This window comes from Thamnophis sirtalis, unplaced genomic scaffold, assembly GCF_051295495.1.
Source record: "Thamnophis sirtalis isolate CommonGarterSnake01/CBP01778 unplaced genomic scaffold, rThaSir2_p1.2 scaffold_1, whole genome shotgun sequence".
NCBI classification, from domain to species: Eukaryota; Metazoa; Chordata; class Lepidosauria; order Squamata; family Natricidae; genus Thamnophis; species Thamnophis sirtalis.
In genome coordinates, this window is record NW_028261381.1 from 105,543,144 (window position 1) to 105,567,425 (window position 24,282).

General features: G+C 38.4%; 1 protein-coding gene across 1 annotated transcript; it reads left to right on the forward strand.

Annotated features, from left to right (window-relative positions):
* The first annotated feature begins 875 nt into the window (after window positions 1–875).
* F2 (coagulation factor II, thrombin) lies at window positions 876–23,839 on the forward strand. The gene is made up of 14 exons (XM_087720374.1): window positions 876–1,013; window positions 3,791–3,954; window positions 4,627–4,651; window positions 5,032–5,082; window positions 5,662–5,767; window positions 8,639–8,775; window positions 11,980–12,291; window positions 12,648–12,752; window positions 13,653–13,779; window positions 14,412–14,579; window positions 16,185–16,358; window positions 19,405–19,583; window positions 21,126–21,196; window positions 23,590–23,839. The coding sequence occupies exons 1-14, from the start codon at window positions 938–940 to the stop codon at window positions 23,731–23,733; spliced, it is 1,839 nt and encodes a 612-aa protein (XP_087576500.1). The 5' UTR covers window positions 876–937; the 3' UTR covers window positions 23,734–23,839.
* Window positions 23,840–24,282: the final 443 nt, after the last annotated feature.

Consider the following 24,282-nt stretch of genomic DNA (forward strand, 5'->3'; position numbering starts at 1 on the left):
ATACTCAAAAAATCTATTGAAAAGTGAGAAGAAAGATACAAAAGAAAAGATACATGACACATAAAAAAGAAAAAGAAAAGAAAATTTAGAAATAGGAGAATAATAGAATGATATGATCCATTAGAAAGAAATATTGTTAACAAGGTAAAATATGTTTTAATTAGAATGTGTGGGAATTATATTAAGAACCTTAAAACTATTAAATAATTATGTTGATTATATAAAACTTGAAATTTGAAACTTGAAGATTCATATTGTTAATGGAAAAATAGATGGAAAAGAAATGATAAATTGTTTATTTTCAAAGGGAAAGAAAAATTATATTGTTTGTGCACGTTAAAAACTAGAAATTGGAAAATAGGAAAAGAAAAATGATACGGCTAATATTGGAAATAATGGAAATATAATGTAAAATGAATTATGTCTTTTGGTGGGAATGTTAAAGTGGGAATTCGGACAACACTGTTCACAAAAGAATTTTTATTATGTAACATAAATAAATTGAAAGCTTTTAAAAAATTTCACATGGCTTTGACTTTTATGTTCATACAGTAGGCACTAAAGGTTCATTGCCTTTTCATATTCCTGTTTTAAACCAGGAGAGTCAGATGTCTTTTGCTTCAAAGAGCCTTCATGTTAATTTCATGACATACAAGATCAGTCCTCCACTTATATTTGGTGTCCTGAGTTCACTAAATGTGTTCCTGGGGTCTTTCTTATTTATTGATTGCATGTGTCAATAAGTTTAGAGAAAGCAAAAGTGCATCGAAGGTAGAGAGAGAAGAAGCCAGGAGGGGTTTCCTTGGCATTTTCATCTCTGACACATTATGACCCAGCTTCCTGTTTCTTCATTCTGGTTCAACATTAACCCAGGCTGGGTTGCAACATTTCTTCATCCACTTCATTCGCAGTTCTTCTGCATTTAGAAGCATCCAAGATGGGGCCGAACAGAACCAGAATGCTGAGGACTCTTCTCCTTGCCACCTTCTTTCACCTCACAGTGGGCAACAGCGGTAAGGGATTGAAAGCAGGGAGGAAGAGGGAGAAGTTGAAAAAGATTTGCCAGGTCAATCAGCCCACTCAGAAGTAAACAGTCTGTGATCTGGAGAGTGAGCAGTTTAGACATCAGTGAGATTTCAGAGGAAACAGAGTAACCCTATAACAATGTTGCCTGGCTAGGACAGCAAAGCTCATGGTTTATTCTGGAATTGTCCTATATGTGATAGAAAAGCTAGAAGATCAAGCATCCAGGAGGCCTTTGTCATATAAGAAGCAGCAGCACATTTCTAGGCACAGTGACTATGGCAAGCAGTAAATACCGCAACTCTGAAAATAAATCCATAGTGCTGCATATGACTCCCAAGAGAAAAGCAGAAAAATATCGGGGGAAATTTATGAAGGAAAATGAGGAAAACAGCTATTTTTGAGATTTTTAGCCAAGCTGTTCTTTTTTTACTTTTTCATTTGGGTGTGTATATTTTTAGACTACTCAAGAGTCACATCAGAGGAAGCTTTTTGCAGTTTTCTGTGCTTGTTTTGTGATAGTGATGGGGAAAGGAGCCCCCTTAATCAGTTCTTTCTGGTTGCAGTTCGTTCTGATCTTGATATAAAAGCTCTTCTTTATACTTTACCAAAGATTCAAACGTTCTCTGACTTTTGAGGAGTTTGTGTATTGGTGTTTCTATTCCCTCTTTCTTTTCTTAATGGATTTTTGTTTCTTAAAAAGTCAGGAGAGACGGTGGGTAAACAAAAAAGAAGAAGAAATCCAGGATCCCTGGTATAAACCTTTGCAGTAATGTGGCTCTTTACATAATAAAAGCCTAGTCTAGAAAAGTGCCATTGAATATAAGGGACGGTATTCATGTCCAAGCTTTTTCTAACTCCTCTTAGGTGACAACAGCACAGACTTTAGCCTGCCAAGCTACAGCTGTAATACATTCCTTAGTTCTTAAATTCCTCTTCATTGTGTCTTTGGTATTTCTACCCAGGCTGTCCCATTTCCTCCTTTTTTATTACTAGCTAGCCATTTTTGCCTTAACATTCTCCAGAGCTTGTTATTGAAAATGATTTGGAGGTTCTGGTATCTAAATTTGGTAAAGAGAAAACAAATGTCCCAGCAAGTTGCATTAGGAGAGAACTACAAAGGTTAGATAAATAGACAGCCAACTTTGCCATCACAGTGGCAGTCACGATGTGAGGGCGAGTAAACAAGTTTTTTTTCTCTACAGATAGGAAGAAAGAAAAGAAAAAAAAGGAAAAGGAAACATACATTTGGGTTAAACTTTGGCTTTATATTATGAGGAAAATATATTTCTGCCATCATAAGTTCACAAAGATTTGCTTCATACAATCATATTTTATTATGGTTATTACAACTAATAACGCAACCATGAGATTTCTTTTAGAGAGCAATCTTGAATACTTCCAAAATGAGCAAAATCTTCCTCTTTTCAAACTCTTCACTTAATTGTTTGTAAGTAGTCCACGACAAAGAAAACTGATAGAAAAGAACAAACAACAAAGTAAAAAACTGAAAGAGAATAGAAAAGCATAGTAAAAGAAAGAGAGCGAGATGCAAAATCATTGCTAAATTACACAACTAACTGCAACAAAAATAACAATCTATCAGGAAATTTCACATAATTTACTGTGCTTCATGTTGATCAAGGATAGTAAGACTGGTAAAGCTGTACATTTAATTTTAAATCAATGCTTAGGGGCTCGGGGGGGGGGAGGCACAGAGTTGTGGAGCTAGAGGTCTTTTTGATTTCCCAGGCAGTGCCAGATTTAGGCCTAAGCTACACTTTAGAACCTCACAAGCCACAGGGCTTCAAAAGTTTCAGGAATTCTCATTCTCTCTCTCTCTCTCTCTCTCTCTCTCTCTCTCTCTCTCTCTCTCTCTCTCTCTCTCTCTTTTAGAATTTTATGTGACTTTTTATATTCACTATAAACTATGGGAGAGATTATAATCTATAAAACAGATCAAACCAGCCAAATGATAGACATGTAACTAGTAAACACATTCACTTGAAAATAATTTGTATTTTTTTACTTCAAACACCTTGCTATTGAATAATTAAAAGGCATTTACCATATGTTTTTCCATTTTGGGGAGATGATCAATGATCCTCTTTTAATACACACCTTGTGAGACCTTCTAATGTAAGTTTTTAACAAGGGAGCCTCCAAGTTTTATATAGGCAACAACTAGCAGATTACAATCCACAAGGATTCTTTTATCTTTACCTTTACCCCCAAGCTTTATATATCTTAGGATCTCACTAAGTTTAAATCCGGTACTATTTCCAAGACATCATATTTTTTAGATTGCTTTCTTCCAGTCGGTGTGATCTAGCTCACCTGGCTGAAGCATTTGGAATTTTACCTGAATTAGCATTCTGGAGAGTGCACTTTGCTTCTGCCTGTTGTGGCTCAGATCATATAGTAGGTTCAACCGCTGTCCTCCAGATATTTTACGGCTACAGTTCCTACAATTCCCAACTTATATGCGCTACAGAAATTCTGGAAATTATAGTTCTAATACATTTTGAAAGCATCAGAATAAGAAGGTTCATATACATAAATTAATGAGAGTTCTACTTCCAGAAGATTGCTTTTCAGGCATTTCAATTTTTATAATTTGAAAAATTGGAGCTGATCGATCGCTGGCCCTTTAGATGTTGCTCAATTTTAACTTCTGGAAGTTCTAGCCAGTGTGTAAGAGACAGATGTAAAAAGAATCAGTCTTTGTCTTTTTGGTCCACTGACCGGGTGTTTTGTTGTTTACTAGTTTTTCTTGAGCAAAAGGAAGCTCTTTCATTGCTGAAGCGCACACCACGAGCTAACAAGGGGTTCATGGAGGAGATACTTAAAGGTAATCTAGAGCGGGAGTGTCTAGAGGAAACCTGTGTCTATGAGGAGGCCCGTGAAGCCCTTGAGTCCAACATCCACACAGTATGTATCATTTGATATACCAGTTCCTACAACTAGTTAGTCACGTATTTAGAGTCCATCTACTGTTCGAAGTATTTCTCTCCTATATACAGTAGAGCAAGATTATTTTTTCAATTATTAGAGTTATGTCTGAAATATTTGCTGTTCATTATGTAAGACTTGGAAGGGATCTCAGAGATCAACCACTGAGTGAAAGTCTGTCACCACTTCAGCCAGTCTGTTTCATTGTGGAATAGCTCTTACCATAAGGAACGATTTCCTGCCATGCAGTCAAAATCTACTTTCTTGCCATTTAAACTAAAAACTACTTTAATTTAAACCCAATGCTTCCAAAATTTCTTCACAATTTTTTCTTTCAAGGTCCCATAAAATTTGGGTTGCTCTTTCCTCTGCTCACCATATTCTAGTTTGTCTAAGTCGTCCCTAAAATGCAGTGATCAGAAGTGGATGCAATGTTCTAGTATGATTGACCCAATGTACTATAGAGAGGAGCAATAGTTTCTCTTGATCATGATACTATACCACAACAGCAATAGACTGCGTTACTGACAGCAAGATGTTGTGTTTCCTTGCCTTTTTTGACTGAGTCATATTTCCTTTTTATTTCAAGTTTACAATACTAAATCAATTTAGCACTGGTCAGTCTTCTAAGTCAATGCTTTTATTTTGCAGGATCAATTCTGGGCACAGTATTCAGGTATGTTTTGTGTGAGTCTCATCAGATAACCAGAATTTTGCAGATAATTTATTGTTGAATGTTCATTCCAAGTTCTTGTTTATTCTTAAGTCAATGGTCAGAATCAAATATATGTATTCTACGTACATATATTAAAACTCGCACTTTCCATGACTATGCTAGATGGGAATTAAATTAATAAATATCAGGAGAATGAAATCTTGAGGGAAATAGTTCTATGGCTTGATTGCGGAGGAGAAATTTGTGGAGGAGCTGAAGAAAAGGTATTCATAATTTTAGGCATGATAATCATTTCCAGTGATAATTAGATTTGATTAATTCTACCTTTTATAAATGAGCTGCTGGTCTACTTGGACTAAATATTTTTCTTCTTTTGTTAGTTTGTAACACTCTATTGGAAAAGAGAGCAACTCTGGATGAGTGTTTGAAAGGTAAAAACATTGTGGACGATCTATTATTCCTTTCTTGGTATTAGTGGGCACAAAGAAGTTCCTTTCTTTCAAGAGAATGGAGGCAAATTCTAAACTGATGACAAAGTAGTTGTTAGAATAGTAAGAGAAAGAGGCAAGATTTTTTTCAATGGGAAAACCCTATTCATTTAAAAAATAAGATCTGGGTGTAAAATTGCTGAAGATTGGGATTATTTCTTTGGTTTTACTGTAATTTTAATTCTAAAGACTCTTTAAATTATTTTAAATATTATGCATATCTTTTTATCAAGATCTATTATTCAGTCAGTGGCCGCATCACCTGATAGCTATTTATATCACTAGTCTATTAGAAATACTGTACTGAATTTTCATATAATTTCTGACATAGGCACTATTTAAAAATTAATGAGTTTTGTTGAAGCCATTTACAACATTCATTGGCCTCTTCTCAAAAGCAATCATAAACCTGGACAAATGCAATCAATTCTGTACATTCTGTCACCCCATATCCAATCTTCAGCTTGATTCTCCATGCTATGATTTATGTTTCACTCATTCTGTGCTTTGAACTCTTAATAGGTTCCTGTGTCCTAGGAACAGGGCAGAATTACAGGGGAAAGATTTCGGTCACCAAGTCAGGAACTGAATGTCAGTTCTGGTCCAGCAAATTTCCTCACAAACCTCAGTAAGTTTATTTATCTTTAGAAAGTTCTGTATTATCTTTTAATTCTTAACGGCAGATCCTAAGTCAGCTTACAATGATAAAACCTCAGGTGAATAAGAGTTTTCAGAGCCATTCAACAATTAATAAAATAAGACTATAACTACCCAGCTTAAATATACTGAAACCCAGCTGGAAGAAAGATGTATTTGCTGCGTGACTAAAATTGAACAAACAACCTTCCTTCCCTGAAAAAATAATTCTGAATGCAAAAAATGAGTGGATTCTGAGGTTGTTTCTTCCATGCTGACATTGAAATATCTTTCAGCAAAGATACACAGAGATGCAAGCTGGCATGTATGGTCTACAGCTCTCTTCAACACGTTCAAAAGCTGTTTTGCTAGAAAATCTCTGCTTTCTAGCAAAAGCTGACAATTTTGCTCAATTCCTCAACTCCTTCTCAGCCCCTGCTAAATCTAGGCTGTTGGAGGTAGATGTCAGGGTTCCAAGGAAGACTGATTGGTCATTTAACTGTCAGAGGCAGAAATTGATTTTAAATCACCAGTTTAAGAGAGGGTCAGCTAAGGTCAGTGACGGGGAACCTATGGCATGTGTGTCAAAAGGGACACACATGTTTTCAGTGACAAGCCAGCTGTCCACAAAGAAATTAGCAAAAATGTTTGTGAAACACATTTATCGCTTGCACAGAGTGCCCAAGAGGATCATTTCAGACCACGGAGTTCAGTTAACCGCCAGGTTCTGGAAAGAGTTCCTGAAATCCATTGCGTCCACACAAGGACTTAACTCAGCATTTCATCCCAGCACAAACAGTGCAGCAGAGAGGGCCAATGTGATGGTGGGACAATACATCAGGTGTTATGTGGACTATCAGCAAGATAACTGGTCAGATTTGCTACCCTTCGTCGAAGTGATGTAAAACAATGCAGTCCAAAGCAGCATTGGATTAACTCCTTTCCAGATTACCAGTGGCATGGAATTTGTTTCCATGCCTGAGCTGCCTAGAAAACCTCCCTCCTCCATGTCTCTGAATGAATGGATGGACACTAAAGAAAGGATGGGAAAATACGAAGAAAGCTCTAGCAGATGCGGCAGAAGCCTACAAGAAGCAAGCTGATAAACACCGCTCGCTTCAACCCCCTTTTGTGTGGGGGCAAAGTTTTTGTGTCTACCAAATACATAAGATTAACAATGCCTAGTAAGAAATTGGGCCCAAAATTTCTAGGTCCATTCCCAATAGAGAAGATAATTAACTCAGTGACAGTTCGACTCAGTCTAACAAGAATTCTAGGGAAAATTTACCCAGTATTTCATTATAGCTTGTTGAAACCAGTAATTGAATCCAGCATAAGACCGTCCACCCAAGCTCCCCCTCCTCCTATAGTGGTAGAAGGGGAAACACATTATGAAGTGAAAGAAATCTTAGATTCCAGGCTGTATAGGAGTCACTTACAGTATTTAGTGCATTGGAAAGGGTACCCTTTGTCTAAGCTACTTGGGTGAAAAGTTGGGTCCTAAAAGCAGATAAGTTAGTAAAACAATTCCATGAGAAGTTTCCCGATAAGCCAAAGGGTCCCCCTAGTGGGGGGGCAAGGTGGTTAATTGTGTTAACTTTTATGTTATTCTCTTTTCAGGAAACTCTCCTTTCTTTTAAGGAGAGGCCGCCTGTCAGATCTGCAGCTATAATCCTTTTAGAATCTTTGGCCTGCCACACACTCTCTCTTTCTTTACTATGCTGTTCAAAAGTGGGGAATTGGGAGGGGGAATAGTAAGTAATAGAGTATTTTGTTTTCAAAATAAAAAATTCCTTTCTAGAAATCAAGGTCATTCTGTCTCTGCACTTCTGCATCTGACCGGAACTAGATAGGTGGAATGCCAGCTTGGCAGAGGAAGATTGGACCATGTGATGAACTGGTGGGTGTGGGGACAAGATCATGAACTTTCAACTGGGTGGAAACCCAGGAAGCTTTCAGATTTGGGTTTCCCACAGATGGGCCAACATGTCTGTCTTATTAAATTGGAACTTTAAGGATAGCTCTGCCTTGGACTGTGATTTAATTCTGCATGATATTTGGAACGCTGACACCAGCATTCACTAACACCCAACGATATCTCTTCTCGAAAGCACCTTCTCCCACCCACCCCATTCTTCCATGATTTTGGGAGGCTGCATAAGAATGGTTCGGAAATTGTGTGGAAGGGCTGTGGTCTCCGGAGCCTTTAAAGAATGTGCAAAAAGCAGGCTGTGCTTTCACATGACTTTTGGAGGCAACAGAAGAGCTTTCTCTGAAGCCATTTCAGTATGAAGGCCTTCTGTGACCTAGAGCAACCTTGGGTAGGCTGAAAGAGCCTTCAATAGAAAGAGGACATCACCTGAATGTAAGAGATGTGTGGCAGATCCCGGAGAGTGCTGGGCTCTGGTGGAGCAATTTTGTCTTGGTGGACAGTATGAGGTGACCTTTTTGAGTGTCAGGGCTGAAGTCAAGGCCTGGGGCCTCTACTTCAGGCCCAGCCTCAGTGCTGCTGCTGAGGGCCGCTGTTTGGGAGGGCCTAGATGTGGGGGAGATAAAAGCCATTCAAAAACTAATAAAACAAGACTATGTTGTTTCTCTTTTACTCAGAGTGGGTGGAGGGTGACACACCGACAGAGTCATGTTCAGCATTTTTTTCAGTTTTGGGCACACTAAGACCAAATGTCTTGCCATGACTGAATTAGGACATAGGAAAATACACACACACATATACGTATATCACATCTGTAGTGGTCTTGTTCTGATATACTTGTGATTTGCAAACAATGGCTGGTTTAGATCACTTTTCTTGTAAATTCAATACTGGGAAGGGTTCTTGTTTATTGTATAATGTGGTTGTTTTCAGGTTCAATGAAACAACCCATCCAGGTACCAATCTCATTGAAAACTACTGTAGGAACCCTGACAACAACCCCCAAGGGCCTTGGTGTTACACCCGTAATCCAGTAGTACGAAGAGAAGAATGTGCTATTCCTGTGTGTGGTGAGTCTCAGTGCTGGTACAAAAGGTAAAGTTTGATTAGGTCTCTGCCTTAATTTATATGAGTTTGTGCACAACATGTCCTCTAAAATCAGTTTCCTAATGGTGAGGGAAACACATCCTAAATGAGATCAGAGGTACATTCTGCTGAGGTATTACTTTATATAATATGGGGATTAAACAAGGGATGAGGTTTTTTTGGTCGGGCTGTATGTTACCTTAGGAGTCAATTGTAGGAGACACGAATGTCAACAATGTCTGAGGCTAAGCAAGAAGTAGACATGGAATCAAAAGTGGATGAGCTTCTGAGCTTTCTTTTAAAAAAAAAAACAATTAACCTTTATAAATGCAAATATAAAAATATATTACAACTAGGAAAAATAGAAAAAGTAGAGAAAGAAAAGTGCAAAGAAATAAAAAACAGAAAATAAAAAATAAGAAGGTAAAGGATGACTCCCCCCCCACCTCCAAATAAATGTAGAACAATGTCAGGAACTCAACACTTTCTCTCAACTTAAAAAACCTATCTTTTCCATAACTCATACTTTATAAATAATTATAAAAGAGAATTGTTCAGTCGTTATCAGCAAAAGTCAATTAAGAGCTACAGAAATAGTAACATAAATATTCAGTCAAATATATCCATTTTCTGTTCCAACTTATCACTTTCTTTAAGAAATAAGATAAAAATATATCTTCCCGTTTGTACGCAGATTTTCAAAGCCTCATCATTTCATTCTGGTAAAAAAGAAATTCCGCTAATTGCAATTGGAAATTACCCTATATGTAATTTAAATCTGATCAAAGAAGTTCATTTTATATTTCTTTTGTTTATTTTTTAAAAATTTGATCTTTAATCCTGTCATCCCTGGCTGATTTCTTATCATTTTCTCTTTTTATTCAATACAATACAATACAATACAATAGCATAGTTGGAAGGGAACTTGGAGGTCTTCTAGTCCAACCCCGTGCCTAGGCAGGAAACCCTATACCATTTCAGACAAATGGCTATCCAACATCTTCTTAAAGACTTCCAGTGTTGGGGCATTCACAACTTCTGGAGGCAAGCTGTTCCACTGATTAATTGTTCTAACTGTCAGGAAATTTCTCCTCAGTTCTAAGTTGCTTCTCTCCCTGATCAGTTTCCACCCATTGCTTCTTGTTCTACACTGAGGTACCTTGGAGAATAGTTCTTTGTGGCAACCCCTGAGATATTGGAACACTGCTATCATGTCTCTCCTAGTCCTTCTTTTCATTAAACTAGACATACCTAGTTCCTGCAACCGTTCATGTTTTAGTCTCCAGTCCCCTAATCATCTTTGTTGCTCTTCTCTGCACTCTTTCTAGAGTCTCCACATCTTTTCTACATCGTGGTGACCAAAACTGAATGCAGTATTCCAAGTGTGTCCTTACCAAGGAATTATAAAGTAGTATTAACACTTCACGTGATCTTGATTCTATCCCTCTGTTTATGTAGCCTAAGATTGTGTTGGCTTTTTTGGCAGCAGCTGCACACTGCTGGCTCATATTTAAATGGTTGTCTACTAGGACTCCAGGATCCCTCTCACAGTTTCTACTATTGAGCAAGGTACCACCTATACTGTACCTGTGCATTTCATTTTTATTGCCTAAATGTAGAACCTTACTCTTTTCACCATTGAATTTCACTTTATTAGATAGTGCCCAATGTTCAAGTTTATCAAGATTTTTCTGTATCTTAAGCCTTATCTTCTGGAGTGTTGGCTATTCCTGCCAGCTTGGTGTCATCTGCAAATTTGATGAGTTCCCCATTTATTCCCTCATCCAAATCATTGATGAAGATGTTGAAGAGTACTGGGCCTAAAACAGAGCCTTGGGGTATTCCACTGCATATTTCCCTCTATGTAGATGCATTTCCATTGAGGACTACATGTTGAGTGCGGTTGGTCAGCCAGTTACAAATCCATCTGGTGGTGATGCTGTCTAACCCACATTTCTCTACTTTATCTAGTAATAGGTTATGGTCTACTTTATCAAATGCCTTACTGAAGTCCAAGTTAACTATATCAACGGCATTCCTCTGGTCTACTAATTTTGTCACTTTGTCAAAGAATGCAATAAGATTAGTCTGGCATGATCTGCTTTTGACAAACCCATGTTGGTTTTGGCTATTACTTTGTTTACTTCTAGGTGTTCGCTAATTCGTTGCTTATCTTTTCCAGAATCTTTCCTGGTATTGAGGTCAGGCTGAATGTCTAGGGTAGACAGGTGCTCACTTACCATTTTCTTCCGTATTTCAACTTGTGTTCCTAATCTGATTTTTATGGTGGTTTTTGATAGGTTGGATTGTTTTATTCCTTTGTGTAAAGACAGATGCAAAAAATGAGTTAAATAGTTCTGCTTTCTCCCTGTTGCTTGTCATTTTCTTGCCACTTTCTCCCAGCAATGGACCAATTGTTTCCTTAACTTTTTTCTTGTTTTTAACATGTTGGAAGCTTTTTTGTTTGTTTGTTATTTTTTACTTTTGTGGCAAGCCTTTCTTCACTGTGAGCCTCATCTTTCCTCACTTTCCTCCTTGATCCAGAGAGGAATTCCAAGGAGCTGATCTGTTCACCTGTTCATCTTATTACCATAGTTGTTAGCTCCTCAGTCTGGTTGCTTCCCTGGAAGTCATTTTTTCCTGACACTTTCAATTTTCTTCAATTTCCTCTTTCTGATTGTTTTTTCAACTTACTCTTACACTCCTTCCTGCATAGCAGTTAGGATAAATTATTCTCACTAGAAGTCTCCGTTAATTGCTTGCACACTACTTTTGGAATTAGGCAAAAATCTGCATGAAATTAGACTATAATCCACGCAATCGTACAATCATAGCTTGGCCACTTTTAGGCTTATCATTGAGATTCAGAACAAACTTTTGAACGGCATCCTCCTGAGCAAATCATGGCCTCCTTCCCTTTAACTTCTCTCCATGGACCTGAACACAGCCATCATGTCTCCCCCAAGTTCATCAAACTGAACACCACAAGTTCTTAGCTTGTCCTCAGAATCCAGACTAAGATAAATACTTGATGTAAAGTAACAGTTGAATGACATGTGTAGTATGAAGCAAAACCATTACTTTCAGGTCCTGCATGTCTGTCAGGGAAAACAGATGCTGTGCCTTTTTTTCTGTCAGCTGAGATGCTGTTTCATCAATGCTTACGGTAATGTTGCTCTTCCTTTTAGGTGAGAACCGGACAACAGTTCCCCTCTCTCCAACACCTCCTCATTTACAAGGGCAAACACAGCAGGAGGAGGAATGTGAATCTGAGGAAGGGTTGCTCTATAGAGGGACTCTTTCTGTCACAGTGTCTGGAGACCAGTGCTTGCCATGGGCTTCAGAAAAAGTAAGACAGTTGAGCGCTAGCAAAAACTTCTTGGACGAAGTGCCCCTGGAGGAGAATTACTGCCGCAACCCTGATCATGATGAGGAAGGGGTCTGGTGCTACGTAGACCACCCAAACATGACCTACAATTATTGCAACTTGAACTACTGTGGTGAGGAACAGGCTTCTATTTCCATGCTCACTGAAGGAATGTAGTATCCGGGAGGGCATGCTGATACTTAATAGAGGACAATTTTGAGGTTCTACAGTGGAATTATTGTTTTCCAATTGTAATTCTTTTGAGTGTAACACGCATTGCTGAAAACAAAAAGTCCACAGATGAGCCCCCACCAAATCCAGGAACTTATTGGATCCCAGCAACTATCATGGCAGCAGACTATTTTTTTCCCCTGCTAAGAATCCACAGGGCCTCCTCATATATCAAGAATGCTCAAGTCCACTGACAGAGAAATCACAATGTTTTAACTAAATTACTTCTTTGTATTTTTCTGTCTCTCTTCATTTCAGAAAACAATCTAAATTATGCTGATGATATTCCTGATATCTCACGAACTACTAACCAGCAACATGAAACTTTCTTTGATCCTAAGACGTTTGGTGAAGGTGAAGCAGGTGAGGAAAGGAATCAATTAAAGAAAGAACATTAGTGAAATTAGAGAAAAAAGATAATATAATTCCTCATTTAATATGGGGTTAGCACAGAGAAACATCATATTTTTCAGCCTAGAGGCTACTCTTTTGAATGGCATTCTACCTCAAGCCTAAATGGCTATGGGCAAATAAGAATGTTAAAATATTTGACACAAAAGAAAACATATATAAAACAAAAAAAGGTAGCCTGTGGTTGTAATCAGATGATTTGTTTATGGGCATTTTCTTTTTTCCTCAAACGTCTCATCATTGGAACCTGCCCATTGTCCAATAGGAGGTGGGCAGAGTAGAAATCTGGGAAGTAAGTTTTATTTGCTATGAAAAATAAGAATGATAGGAAATCATTACTGAAGTCTGTCTCTCCTTAACTCTGCCTTTTGGGCATATCCAAACATTTTGCGTGCTTCATTCAGATTGCACTAGCATAAATTTCCTTTCTCAACATAGCTGTGTTGACTCAGAGTTAATAAGGAGGCTCATAAATAATACTGTCATAATAACTAATTTTGGGATAAATTAAGTGCAGCAAATAGAAAGCCGCCCTGCTTGAAGGAGAGTCATGCTCAGCCAATGGTGTCCTCTAAAATGATCCACTGACACACTGCACACAGGATACCACAGATTACTCAAACACTTTGTTGTTGTCCATGATAATGGTTGAGGTTGGTAGAAGAGAGAACCAATCTTCCCTAAGGCAGATGTTTTCCACCTTCTCTGGGCAACATCCATGTTGATCAGGAAAAGTTCTTATGCCAGAAGCTAGCTACTCACTGTCATCGCTTCCTAGCAGATGTTTGGCTTATGAAAGACTTGTGAACTTGTAAACTAGTCAATCACATGTGGATGGGGCTATATTTCCAGATTGTGGCATACGTCCCCTGTTTGAGAAAAAGCAAATCTCTGACAACACGGAGAATGAGCTACTGGAGTCCTATTCCCAAGGCCGAATTGTGAAGGGGGTAGATGCTGAAGTGGGCAGTGCACCATGGTAAGTCTGGTTGTGGGAATGAGATGGAATGGGGAGAGTTTGCTTATTTTCCTTCCTGTGTGTGTTTGATTACTGACACTGACTGTATCAGTTGATCAGTAGTGGGTTTCGGCTCCTGTTCAACCGGTATGTTGCAATGGGAGCTGGGCGTGCACCACGGGCACGCACACTGCACATGCATGTGCACCCACTACCTGCAATGCTTCAGCTGCTCAGTGGAGAGTTACGCAGGCGCCATACACTGCGCGTGCATGCGCAGATGGCCTATTTCCTTCAAATACAGGTAAGGAACGAGGGCGGGTGAGCCCTCCAAAGCAACGTTCTGGTACAGTGGCTGCTGCTTCCGGCAGGCACTGGTAAGCGCGTACCGAGGCATACCACCTGCAACCCACCACTGCAGTTGATGCATGAGTTACCACTGCAGCTTCTAAAAGAAGTATACCTTGTTAATTTCTATCTCTTTCCTCTTTGTGAACCCTGGGCGGTAAGAGGAACGAGCAATACAAAGAAAAGATAACATGCAAGTCAATTGCAGTCTATCCATTCTCTACCTGTAGAGTATTTCAATGATATGATCAATCCTGAAAAAGTTGCTTTCCTACGCGCTGCATTTCTAATTTTATTGTACTTAGGCAAGTCATGATATTCAAGAAGAAACCACAGGAGCTAGTATGCGGTGCTAGTCTCCTCAGCAGTCGCTGGGTCCTCACTGCTGCACATTGCATTTTCTATCCACCCTGGGATAAAAATTACACAACCGATGACCTCCTTGTACGGATTGGCAAACATAACAGGATACGGTAAGCGCTTAAAAGGTTATAAGCATGTCAAATTCTACACTGAGTGTAGGTCATAACTGCCAGGCTCCAAAAATCAAGAAAGTCACACTGAAATTCTTCTAAGGAATTTCCTCTATTGTTTTTTTTTACCCCTAGGCAGTAATCTTGCCAAACTAAAGCAGAATACTTGCACCATTACACATATTGTATACTCTGAGAATTACTAGGGAGGAGCTACCTTAACTCTCTTTCTCCCACACAACTATCCAAATTTCTCTGTAGTTTGCTCCTCTGGAATGCACCCCCTCCCTCCTGGGAATGCAGACTACATTCCACCACATAACAGCCTTCTATCACCCCCTTTTTCCTAACTGGAAGGTGGTGTCCTGTTGAAACAGGGGCAGAAATGGAAATCACAAGGACAGAGCAGACGACTTGTCAGCAGGAATGAAACGCCTCAATCCACCAACTTTAATAATAGCATCACAAAATGCAAAGACCAATGACTCTGGCAAAAGAAACCAAAAATTGTGATAGTTGTAATAAGATATTTTTGGGTGCAATCCCAGAATATCCAGAGCATTACTTGAACAACATCAGCATTGATAAAATCACCATTAGTCAGTTTCAAAAGAGCTTTACTTGAAACAGCTTACATCCTGCAACAATATAACACAATCAAACAACAACATCTCTCTATAGTTACCCAGGACCTTGGGAAGGACTCAACTGGTAGATAAAAATGCTGAATCCAGTCTAAACATCTAGTTGACTGCATGACCAACTATAATAATAATTGATTAAATTTAAATGCTGACTCCCAGCAATTCTGGGACTCCTAAACTCTGCTCCTCTTATTTATAGTTCCATTTACTTCACATCTGCAGGCAATTAAAAGTTCCAGGATGCAAGGTTTATTTCAGTTTAATTTTCTCTATATAGAAATGACCCAGGTCTTGTGGATTTAAAATATTTAAGTTCAAGATATATGAGCTGAGAGAATAACGTTGTGAAGACACAACAATAATGCTTTAAAGAAGTGATTAATTCCTTCGGCCACCTCATTAATAAGTTTGGACAGAAATCTGTTTCTGTGATATTGCAGAAAACTGCTCAAAAAAATGCAGTCTCCTTTGATGCCAACCCCTACAGTTGTGGACTACATATACTTGTGTTGCAGGGGTGACGGAAATGAGCTTTTCTTACAATATGTTTTCTATTGAGAATGACTGAGAATGGTCCTATAATTAACTGTGATGGACACATACAGTATCTCTTTGATTGTCCTCAGTTTGTAGCCCGTGTGTTGGTGAATAAAAACATTGCTTGACAATTTTGATACAGCTGTTAAGACCAGTTGAATCTGTTACCATCATTTAATTTGTAATGATAATAACCTGTAACTTTATTCTGTTTGTTAAACTCACAGTGTTCTATCTGGATAGACATTCAATAAAGTTAATAGTCATCATCATATTAGAAATAGTAATCATAATATTACAGAACTAACACAAGGGAAAGGGAAATCAATTAAACTACTATTTGACGTTCATACTATAAGGAGTACAGAAAGTTAAAAATGTCCTGATATTAGCATTGCATTTTTTCTCATCTCTGGATATTCAGATATGAGCAGGGCAAGGAGAAAATTATCTTCCTGGATAAAATCATCACCCACCCCAAATATAACTGGATGGAAAATCTGGATCGGGATATTGCACTATTACGTCTGGCTAAGCCTGTACTTTTCAGTGATTACATACACCCAGTATGTTTGCCTACCAAGAAGGTTGTTCAGAGGTAAGTTTTAAAAAATTGATAAAGTTTTAAAGTACTTGTGCCAGCATAATTCAACTATTTCACTGTCAAATATGAGTGACACAATTTCACAATGTAAAAGGGAATTGATACACACAGCCAGTAATTAAACAAATGATGGATATATCTATACTAATGAGGTAGTTTTTTTTGAATGATTTAATTATTTTATTATTATACAATTGTATCACAGCGGCCAGTTGTTTCGCTGGATTTGGCATTGGTTACTAGTCGGGGCCCACCCAGGGGCCTAGGACGTCGTAACGTATTTTCGTAATATGCGTGCAGATCCAAGCAGTGCGGCTTTTTGCATTTGACTGATGGTGATTTTGTCAATTTTTAGCTGTTTTAAATGTAATTCCAGTGCTTTTGGAATAGCACCCAGTGTGCCATACCAATTACCAATAATAATAATAATAATAATAATAATAATAATAATAATAATAATAATAATAATAATAATATTATTGTATCTAATGATTAGATACAAGTAAATATACTGGACTAAAAGACCTCCAAAGTCCCTTCTAGCCCTATGATTCTGAGATTCATATGCATTATATACAAAATCAGTATGTTTTTCTATGTATTTACACAATAGGATAAAAACATAATTATTATCTTATTTAATTTTCTTCCCTCTCATGTCACTTTCTCTCACTTTCCTTTTGTAATTTATATGCCTTCTTACTCCTTAACTCAATTACCAATACTGGAATGTCTGTGAGGTTTTTTCCCCTGGCATCTTGCCACTGCCCAGCACTTTGATCTTTGTACAGGCAACAGAGTCTGTCCTCCTAATCTTTTCACTCTCTTGCAATCAGGAAGGATTGCAGTATTATTCAGTCTCTGGGAAGGAACATTTAATATTTGCAGATATTCAGAGGTGCTCATAAATGGCAGGACCCCGAATGAGCAATTTGTGATTCTGGCATGATAATGCAAAGATTGGAAGCTACAAAAAAGACTGAACTAAATTTGGGCACATCATAAACAGCCAATGTGCGGAGGTGTTTAAATGTTTACACAATTATAAAGACTTCATTATCACACACATTAAAGGAAGCAGTAATGATTGGGCTGAATAGCTATGCAAGAATGTGTTAAACTCAGGGGAAGCTAGCCAATTTAGTCTGAAGCAGGAATTCAATGGATGTCAGAGCAACCATCTGATGCATTCAATAAATTCAAATCTCACAGTCCATAAGATGAATGCTCCCATACCACTTTGGGATGGTAACAAGCTAAAGGTAAAAAATATGGGATGGCAAGATTTGAGAAACCTAGCCCAATTATCTTTTTCTCTTCAAAGAATGGCAATAAGGGTGGGCTTAGCACTATGTGGTATTCAAGTAAATAATAAGAAATTCAGTTCCGTAACTACTAATAATAATTTCTAGGCCCTAACCATCTCACTAGAAGAGAGTATTTGTAATTCAGGGTTGAACTGTGGAGCTCTTGATACTCTGAGATGTTTCATTACCAACTAGGAAATTTCTTCAGTGCCATCTAGGTTAGTCTAGTTGAGCAATGAAAGATTTTCAAGAAAACAATCAAGCTCAGAGAACACCAAGGATACTCCTAGCAATCTGTAGTTGCTTCTTTAGGGGTAACAAAAAATAAGAAAATCAGTATTCACATCCACTAGCTTGGAAGAAATAAAGCCAAAGATAATGCAAGAGGCATCCATAGATTAACTGTGTTAGAATTGCTGGAACCAAGATCTAAGAAGTCTTGAGTCCTCTGTGAGACAAAAGGATAGAATTCTGTAGGAAGTATTAGCCCTTCGGCACCAATATCATCTTCAAGGAAAGAAATAATGGTAATAAGTGGTAGCATCCTTAAGAAATAATGCAGAGCTTTTGCATCTGTTTGAACTTCTCACTGGCCTTTGTCTGAAAAAGATCATCACTGTCAAATGCAAAATGTATGGTTTCAAATATCCTTGGAATACAGCTAGGCATGATGACAAAGGATTATTGGTCCTGCTTGCATCAGTAGATTGTTAGGCTGTCAAACAATGTGATACGGCTTCAAATTATCTGATTTCTGTTACAATTTTATCTCACTTCCAATTCTGATTTGTGTTAGCTCATTATGTTGACTGGAGAAAATCCAAGAGACATTTTCTACAGGATGTTTACAGCATGCCATACCAACATACATAGTTGGTAATGAACTCTGCGCAACTTTGTGGATTGAAGCATTCTCTGATATCTAGATTCCATCTTCTTTATCCATTGACACAGTATGAATTTGAACTCTGCCATGGGCCTCTGCAGATCAAAATAAAAAAGCATGACAGCAGACCAATTGTACAATTGTTATGGACACCATTTTGACTTTTTTGACCAATAGAAAAATTTGATGACTGAGCTATGCCAGATCCAAGAACCACAATGAAGATCCAAGAACCACAATGAAAGAGCTCAAATATCTTAGCTGAAAGTCTTTTAGCTACAAAACGCTTGCAAGAGAAAAACTCCCTGGGACTGCTGAACAAACTGGAGCGTTCTCACTTGTTCTGTAGAAAAGAACCAAGAAATATAGAGGAAGGAATTCATAGTGTCAGAAATATTGAAAAAGGAGTTAGGTTGTAGGGCAGCAGATGGAAGTGTAATTTCACATTTTCAGAAAAGCAATTTTTTTTTCTATTTTCAGAGCAAAAGAGAACTTGCGTGGGAGAGTTCAAGATTTGAGCAGCATTTGCAATGAGCAAAATACTCGTGTGCTCTAAAATTGTTTATTTTTACTGAATCTTTCCTTTTCTTCTTGTGATTTCTGCAGACAATCTCTTCACCCAGTTCTTAGTGAAATGGTTGACTTTTATCCTTCCTGTCATAACTTGATCTCTGCCAAACAATTCAGATGGTGGGGGGAGACCAAGAGGAAGGTCATCATATATTGCCCAAGTTGGGCAAATATAAATGATCTGTTTTAATGATGCACCTATCTCCATTATTTATATTAATCTATCTCACTCTAGTATCTCCAGAATCTTTTAATCAATTCCACTTTTGTTCCATAGCCTATTGTTATCAGGATATAAAGGCCGTGTTACTGGTTGGGGTAATCTGTTTGACACCTGGGGTGCAGGGACGCGACAACTGCCCAGTGTGCTGCAGGAGGTGAATCTCCCCATTGTGAACAGGGACATCTGTAAGGCATCCACTAATATTAAAGTCACAGACAACATGTTCTGTGCAGGTGAGTTTTCCTAGGACCTTGATGCTGAGGCAGAAGTAGGCATGATTCTTTGTGTTTGCAGTTGGGTACTGATCAAATAACAGCTTTCAACGCCCACCATGTAAGGAATAGCAGTCGATCAATAGGACAAAGGAAAGTTATTTTCATTGTATGAGAGGGAAGATGATCAACTGTCATCCTGTTACTACTACGGCCTCCATTCCTTTGCTCTACAGTGAGCAAATGGAATAACTGAGTGTCTTTTTCCAAATATAAATACATCAGTAATGGACACTGAGTGGATAAATAGGCAAAAGAATCCTTCTAATTCACCTACCATTATGACTCCCAAATTACAACACTGTACAACATAGAACCTCTCACATCTTTTTCCCTTACCTCTAGGAAATGGCACACATCAGTGTAGAACAGGGGTGTCAAACTGGCAGCTCGTGGGCTGGATGCATCATGCATAGGCCACGCCCAGCCCAGTTCCACAAAGGCAAAAAACGTCACGCGATCGAGCCTGACATCTGTGGTATAGAACCATACTCTTAACTTAAGCTGCCTTGGATATATCCTAAACAAAACTTAAATAAGGGTGAAAAAATTGTTTCTAATTTGGAGAGTGTTTTTTTAGATTTCTATCTCTCGTTTCCTCCAAGAGTTCAAGCGGCTTAAATGGAAAATCTCCATTTTACTTCTGTGACCATCAGGTAGTTAGGCTGAACAAGACTAACCGGCAAAAACTCATACAGTGCATTTCCCTTGGCAAAGCAACATCCACTTTTTTATTTATAAATAAACCAGAAATGAAGCTTCTCTAGCAACTCACTCTGGTTTAAATAAGTTATATCATAATGAGCCGGTTTATAATAGAAAAAAAAATATCTCTGGAGCATCTCACAAGAAACAAATGAACAATTTTCTGCCATATTATTTGCATTTTATTTTATCATATTTAGAGACCACCCCTCTCCCTTATAGAAGAACTCTTTATGACTTTCATTACTCCATCATTTTATAAAGCCCTCACAAGATTATGGTGAATTGAAAGAAACCATTTCTAGACTCTTAGCCAAATGGTTTTAGCTAAAATATGTAAAACTTTGCCTCGGTATAAAAATAATAATTGAAGATCTGATATTAAATATAGCATTTTCTGATGCTAACATGTTTGAAACCATTCTATATAGATTGATCATTTAAACCGTGATAGCCTGTATATCTTATGACAGCAAACATGCTAAACACCTCACAAAGTCATGGAGTTTCTGCGTACTAACCGCCAAACCAACGGCATTGTCTGTGTTCACACAGAACAAGAAAACAACCAGTAATTAGCGTTTGGTGTGATCTAGAGTGAACCCAGCTGAAAATAACCCCAATTAAAAAAAGTAAACCTAGGTTTATAAATTTAAGTAAGCCATTGCAGCAAATGAAGCATACTGTTCCTTAAGTATCAAACTGATTAGCTCAAGAACTACATTAAAAGCTGAGGGGAGAAAAACAGGGGGAAAAAAGAAGTGTGCAGCCTCTACTAATTGCTCTTTTTTTTTTTAGGTTATAGTCCAGAAGATAGCAAGAGAGGAGATGCTTGTGAGGGTGACAGTGGGGGCCCTTTTGTCATGAAGGTAAGTTTCTATGCGTAACTACAAAACATAAAAGGGCAAACTGTTGGTGTCACAGGCCCACTATTCATCCATTTGCAGCGAGGACCAGAATACAAATTTCCCTTGCTAATGCCACCGTTCATTTCTTTTCAGCAATATTCTTAAAGGACTGCAACTTCTTCACTTTAAGAGCATTACAAGTTAATTAAACGTATCATTAAGAGCAGGAAAGCAGGAATTTAGAAAGGAATAGCTACAAATTAGGAGAGGAAAGGGTGGCTTCCTCCCCCAATTACCATTGGGTATGGCATATATGACTGTGTGGTACAAGCAGATATACACAGCAGACATAGCCCTTGAATTGTAGCAGTGATAACATTGAGCTCAAAATCAGAACAATCGGTTTCAGACAAAGCTCAGCATGTCAGAACTTTTTAAAAAACAACTGCCTCAATCTGAGTTTAGAAGTCTTAGTAATAGCAATCACCAGCTAGGCCTATAGGACTTTCTTAACTTGAAAAAGAGAACCTTCTCACTAACAGCCCAAATTCTGAAGTTCCTGTCTTGATATAAACCTTAATTTATTCCATTGTGGAATATTTTCTCTATCCCAACCCTTTTCAAATAAGCGTGAAAAACTAGACTCAGAAATGTTCATGGGCTACCTCTTTCTTGCTTATCGTCTTGTAGATGACACAACCCTTATACTGGTGCTGTTCATGTTTCTTTAAATGACCTACACACAGTGGGGCAACAAAGTATTTAGTCAGCCACCAATTGTGCAAGTTCTCCCACTTAAAAAGATGAGAGAGGCCTGTAATTGACATCATAGGTAGACCTCAACTATGAGAGACAAAATGAGAAAACAAATCCAGACAATCACATTGTCTGATTTGGAAAGAATTTTTTTGCAAATTATGGTGGAAAATAAGTATTTGGTCACCTACAAACAAGCAAGATTTCTGGCTCTCACAGACCTGTAACTTCTTCTTTAAGAGGCTCCTCTGTCCTCCACTCATTACCTGTATTAATGGCACCTTTTTGAACTTGTTAGCAGTATAAAAGACACCTGTCCACAACCTCAAGCAGTCACACTCCAAACTCCACTATGGTGAAGACCAAAGAGCTGTCGAAGGACACCAGAAACAAAATTGTATACCTGCACCAGGCTGGAAAGACTGAATCTGCAATAGGCAAGCAGCTTGGTGTGAAGAAATTAACTGTGGGAGCAATAATTAGACAATGGAAGACATACAAGACCACTGATAATCTCCCTTGATCTGGAGCTCCACGCAAGATCTCACCCCGTGGGGTCAAAATGATCACAAGAACGGTGAGCAAAAATCCCAGAACCACACGGGGGCACCTAGTGAATGACCTGCAGAGAGGTGGGATCAACCTAACAAAGGCTACCATCAGTAACACACTACGCCACCAGGGACTCAGATCCTGCAGTGCCAGACGTGTCCCCCTGCTTAAACCAGTACATGTCCGGACCCATCTGAAGTTTGCTAGAGAGCATTTGGATGATCCAGAAGAGGATTGGGAGAATGTCATATGGTCAGATGAAATCCAAGTAGAACTATTTGGTAGAAACACAACATGTCATGTTTGGAGGAGAGAGAATGCTGAGTTGCATCCAAAGAATACCATATCTACTGTGAAGCACGGGGGTGGCAACATCATGCTTTGGGGCTGTTTCTCTGCAAAGGGACCAGGACGACTGATCCGTGTACAGGAAAGAATGAATGGGCCCATGTATCGTGAGATTTTGAGTGCAAATCTCCTTCCATCAGCAAGGGCATTGAAGATGAAATGTGGCTGGGTCTTTCAGCATGACAATGATCCCAAACACACCGCCTGGGCAATGAAGGAGTGGCTTTGTAAGAAGCATTTCAAGGTCCTGGAGTGGCCTAGCCAGTCTCCAGATCTCAACCCCATAGAAAACCTTTGGAGGGAGTTGAAAGTCTGTATTGCCCAGCGACAGCCCAAAAACATCACTGCTCTAGAGGAGATCTGCATGGAGGAATGGGCCAACATACCAGCAACAACGTGTGCCAACTTGTGAAGACTTACAGAAAACATTTGACCTCTGTCATTGCCAACAAAGGATATATAACAAAGTATTGAGATGAACTTTTGATATTGACCAAATACTTATTTTCCACCATAATTTGCAAAAAAATTCTTTCCAAATCAGACAATGTGATTGTCTGAATTTGTTTTCTCATTTTGTCTCTCATAGTTGAGGTCTACCTATGATGTCAATTACAGGCATCTCTCATCTTTTTAAGTGGGAGAACTTGCACAACTGGTGGCTGACTAAATACTTTTTTGCCCCACTCTATACTATTTGCAATTTGCTGATACCCCTCCCCCCTTTGATACTGTGGCACTTCTTTCCTCCCTACCAGGATCCAGCAGAAAAACGGTGGTATCAAGTAGGTATTGTCTCCTGGGGAGAAGGTTGTGATCGTGATGGCAAATATGGATTCTATACCCATCTGTTCCGTCTGAAGAAATGGATACAAAAGATTATTGAGAAACATGGCCGTTAAATAGGAATCAAAATTTGCATTTGTACCTTGGTTTACAGACATAGAATAATCAAACAGTACAATACTAAAAGCCTATGGATGGAAATAAACTGGAGACATTCCTGAAGATTTTTAGATAAAACACTTGGTTTTTTTTCCTGGTATCAACTGCAGGCAATTTCTATGGATTGCATCAGCTAAATCACCTGGATAATGGAAGGAAATCCATGCACAATTACCCAAACCTTTAGAATCTGACAGAACATTTCTGTATTCCTAAATGTATACCTTTAACATAGGAATCTGTGAGGCACATAATACAAGTTGCAAGAAGTTGGCTTTCCTGTTTCTTTGAAGAATAAAGTGTTCTGAAGGAAAAAAAATTATAGGTAGAAGAGTTTTAACATGGTAGGGATTACAAACAATGCAAAAGTTTTGCATTCAACCACATGCTTTATTCAATTAGAGAAAAACCAGCCTATTTGTGTGTGAGAGATCCCTTCTGCTTGAAAGGCAACAACGGATTTCATCCTAAATGTCACAGAATTGATTCCATTCTTAGAGAGTTTG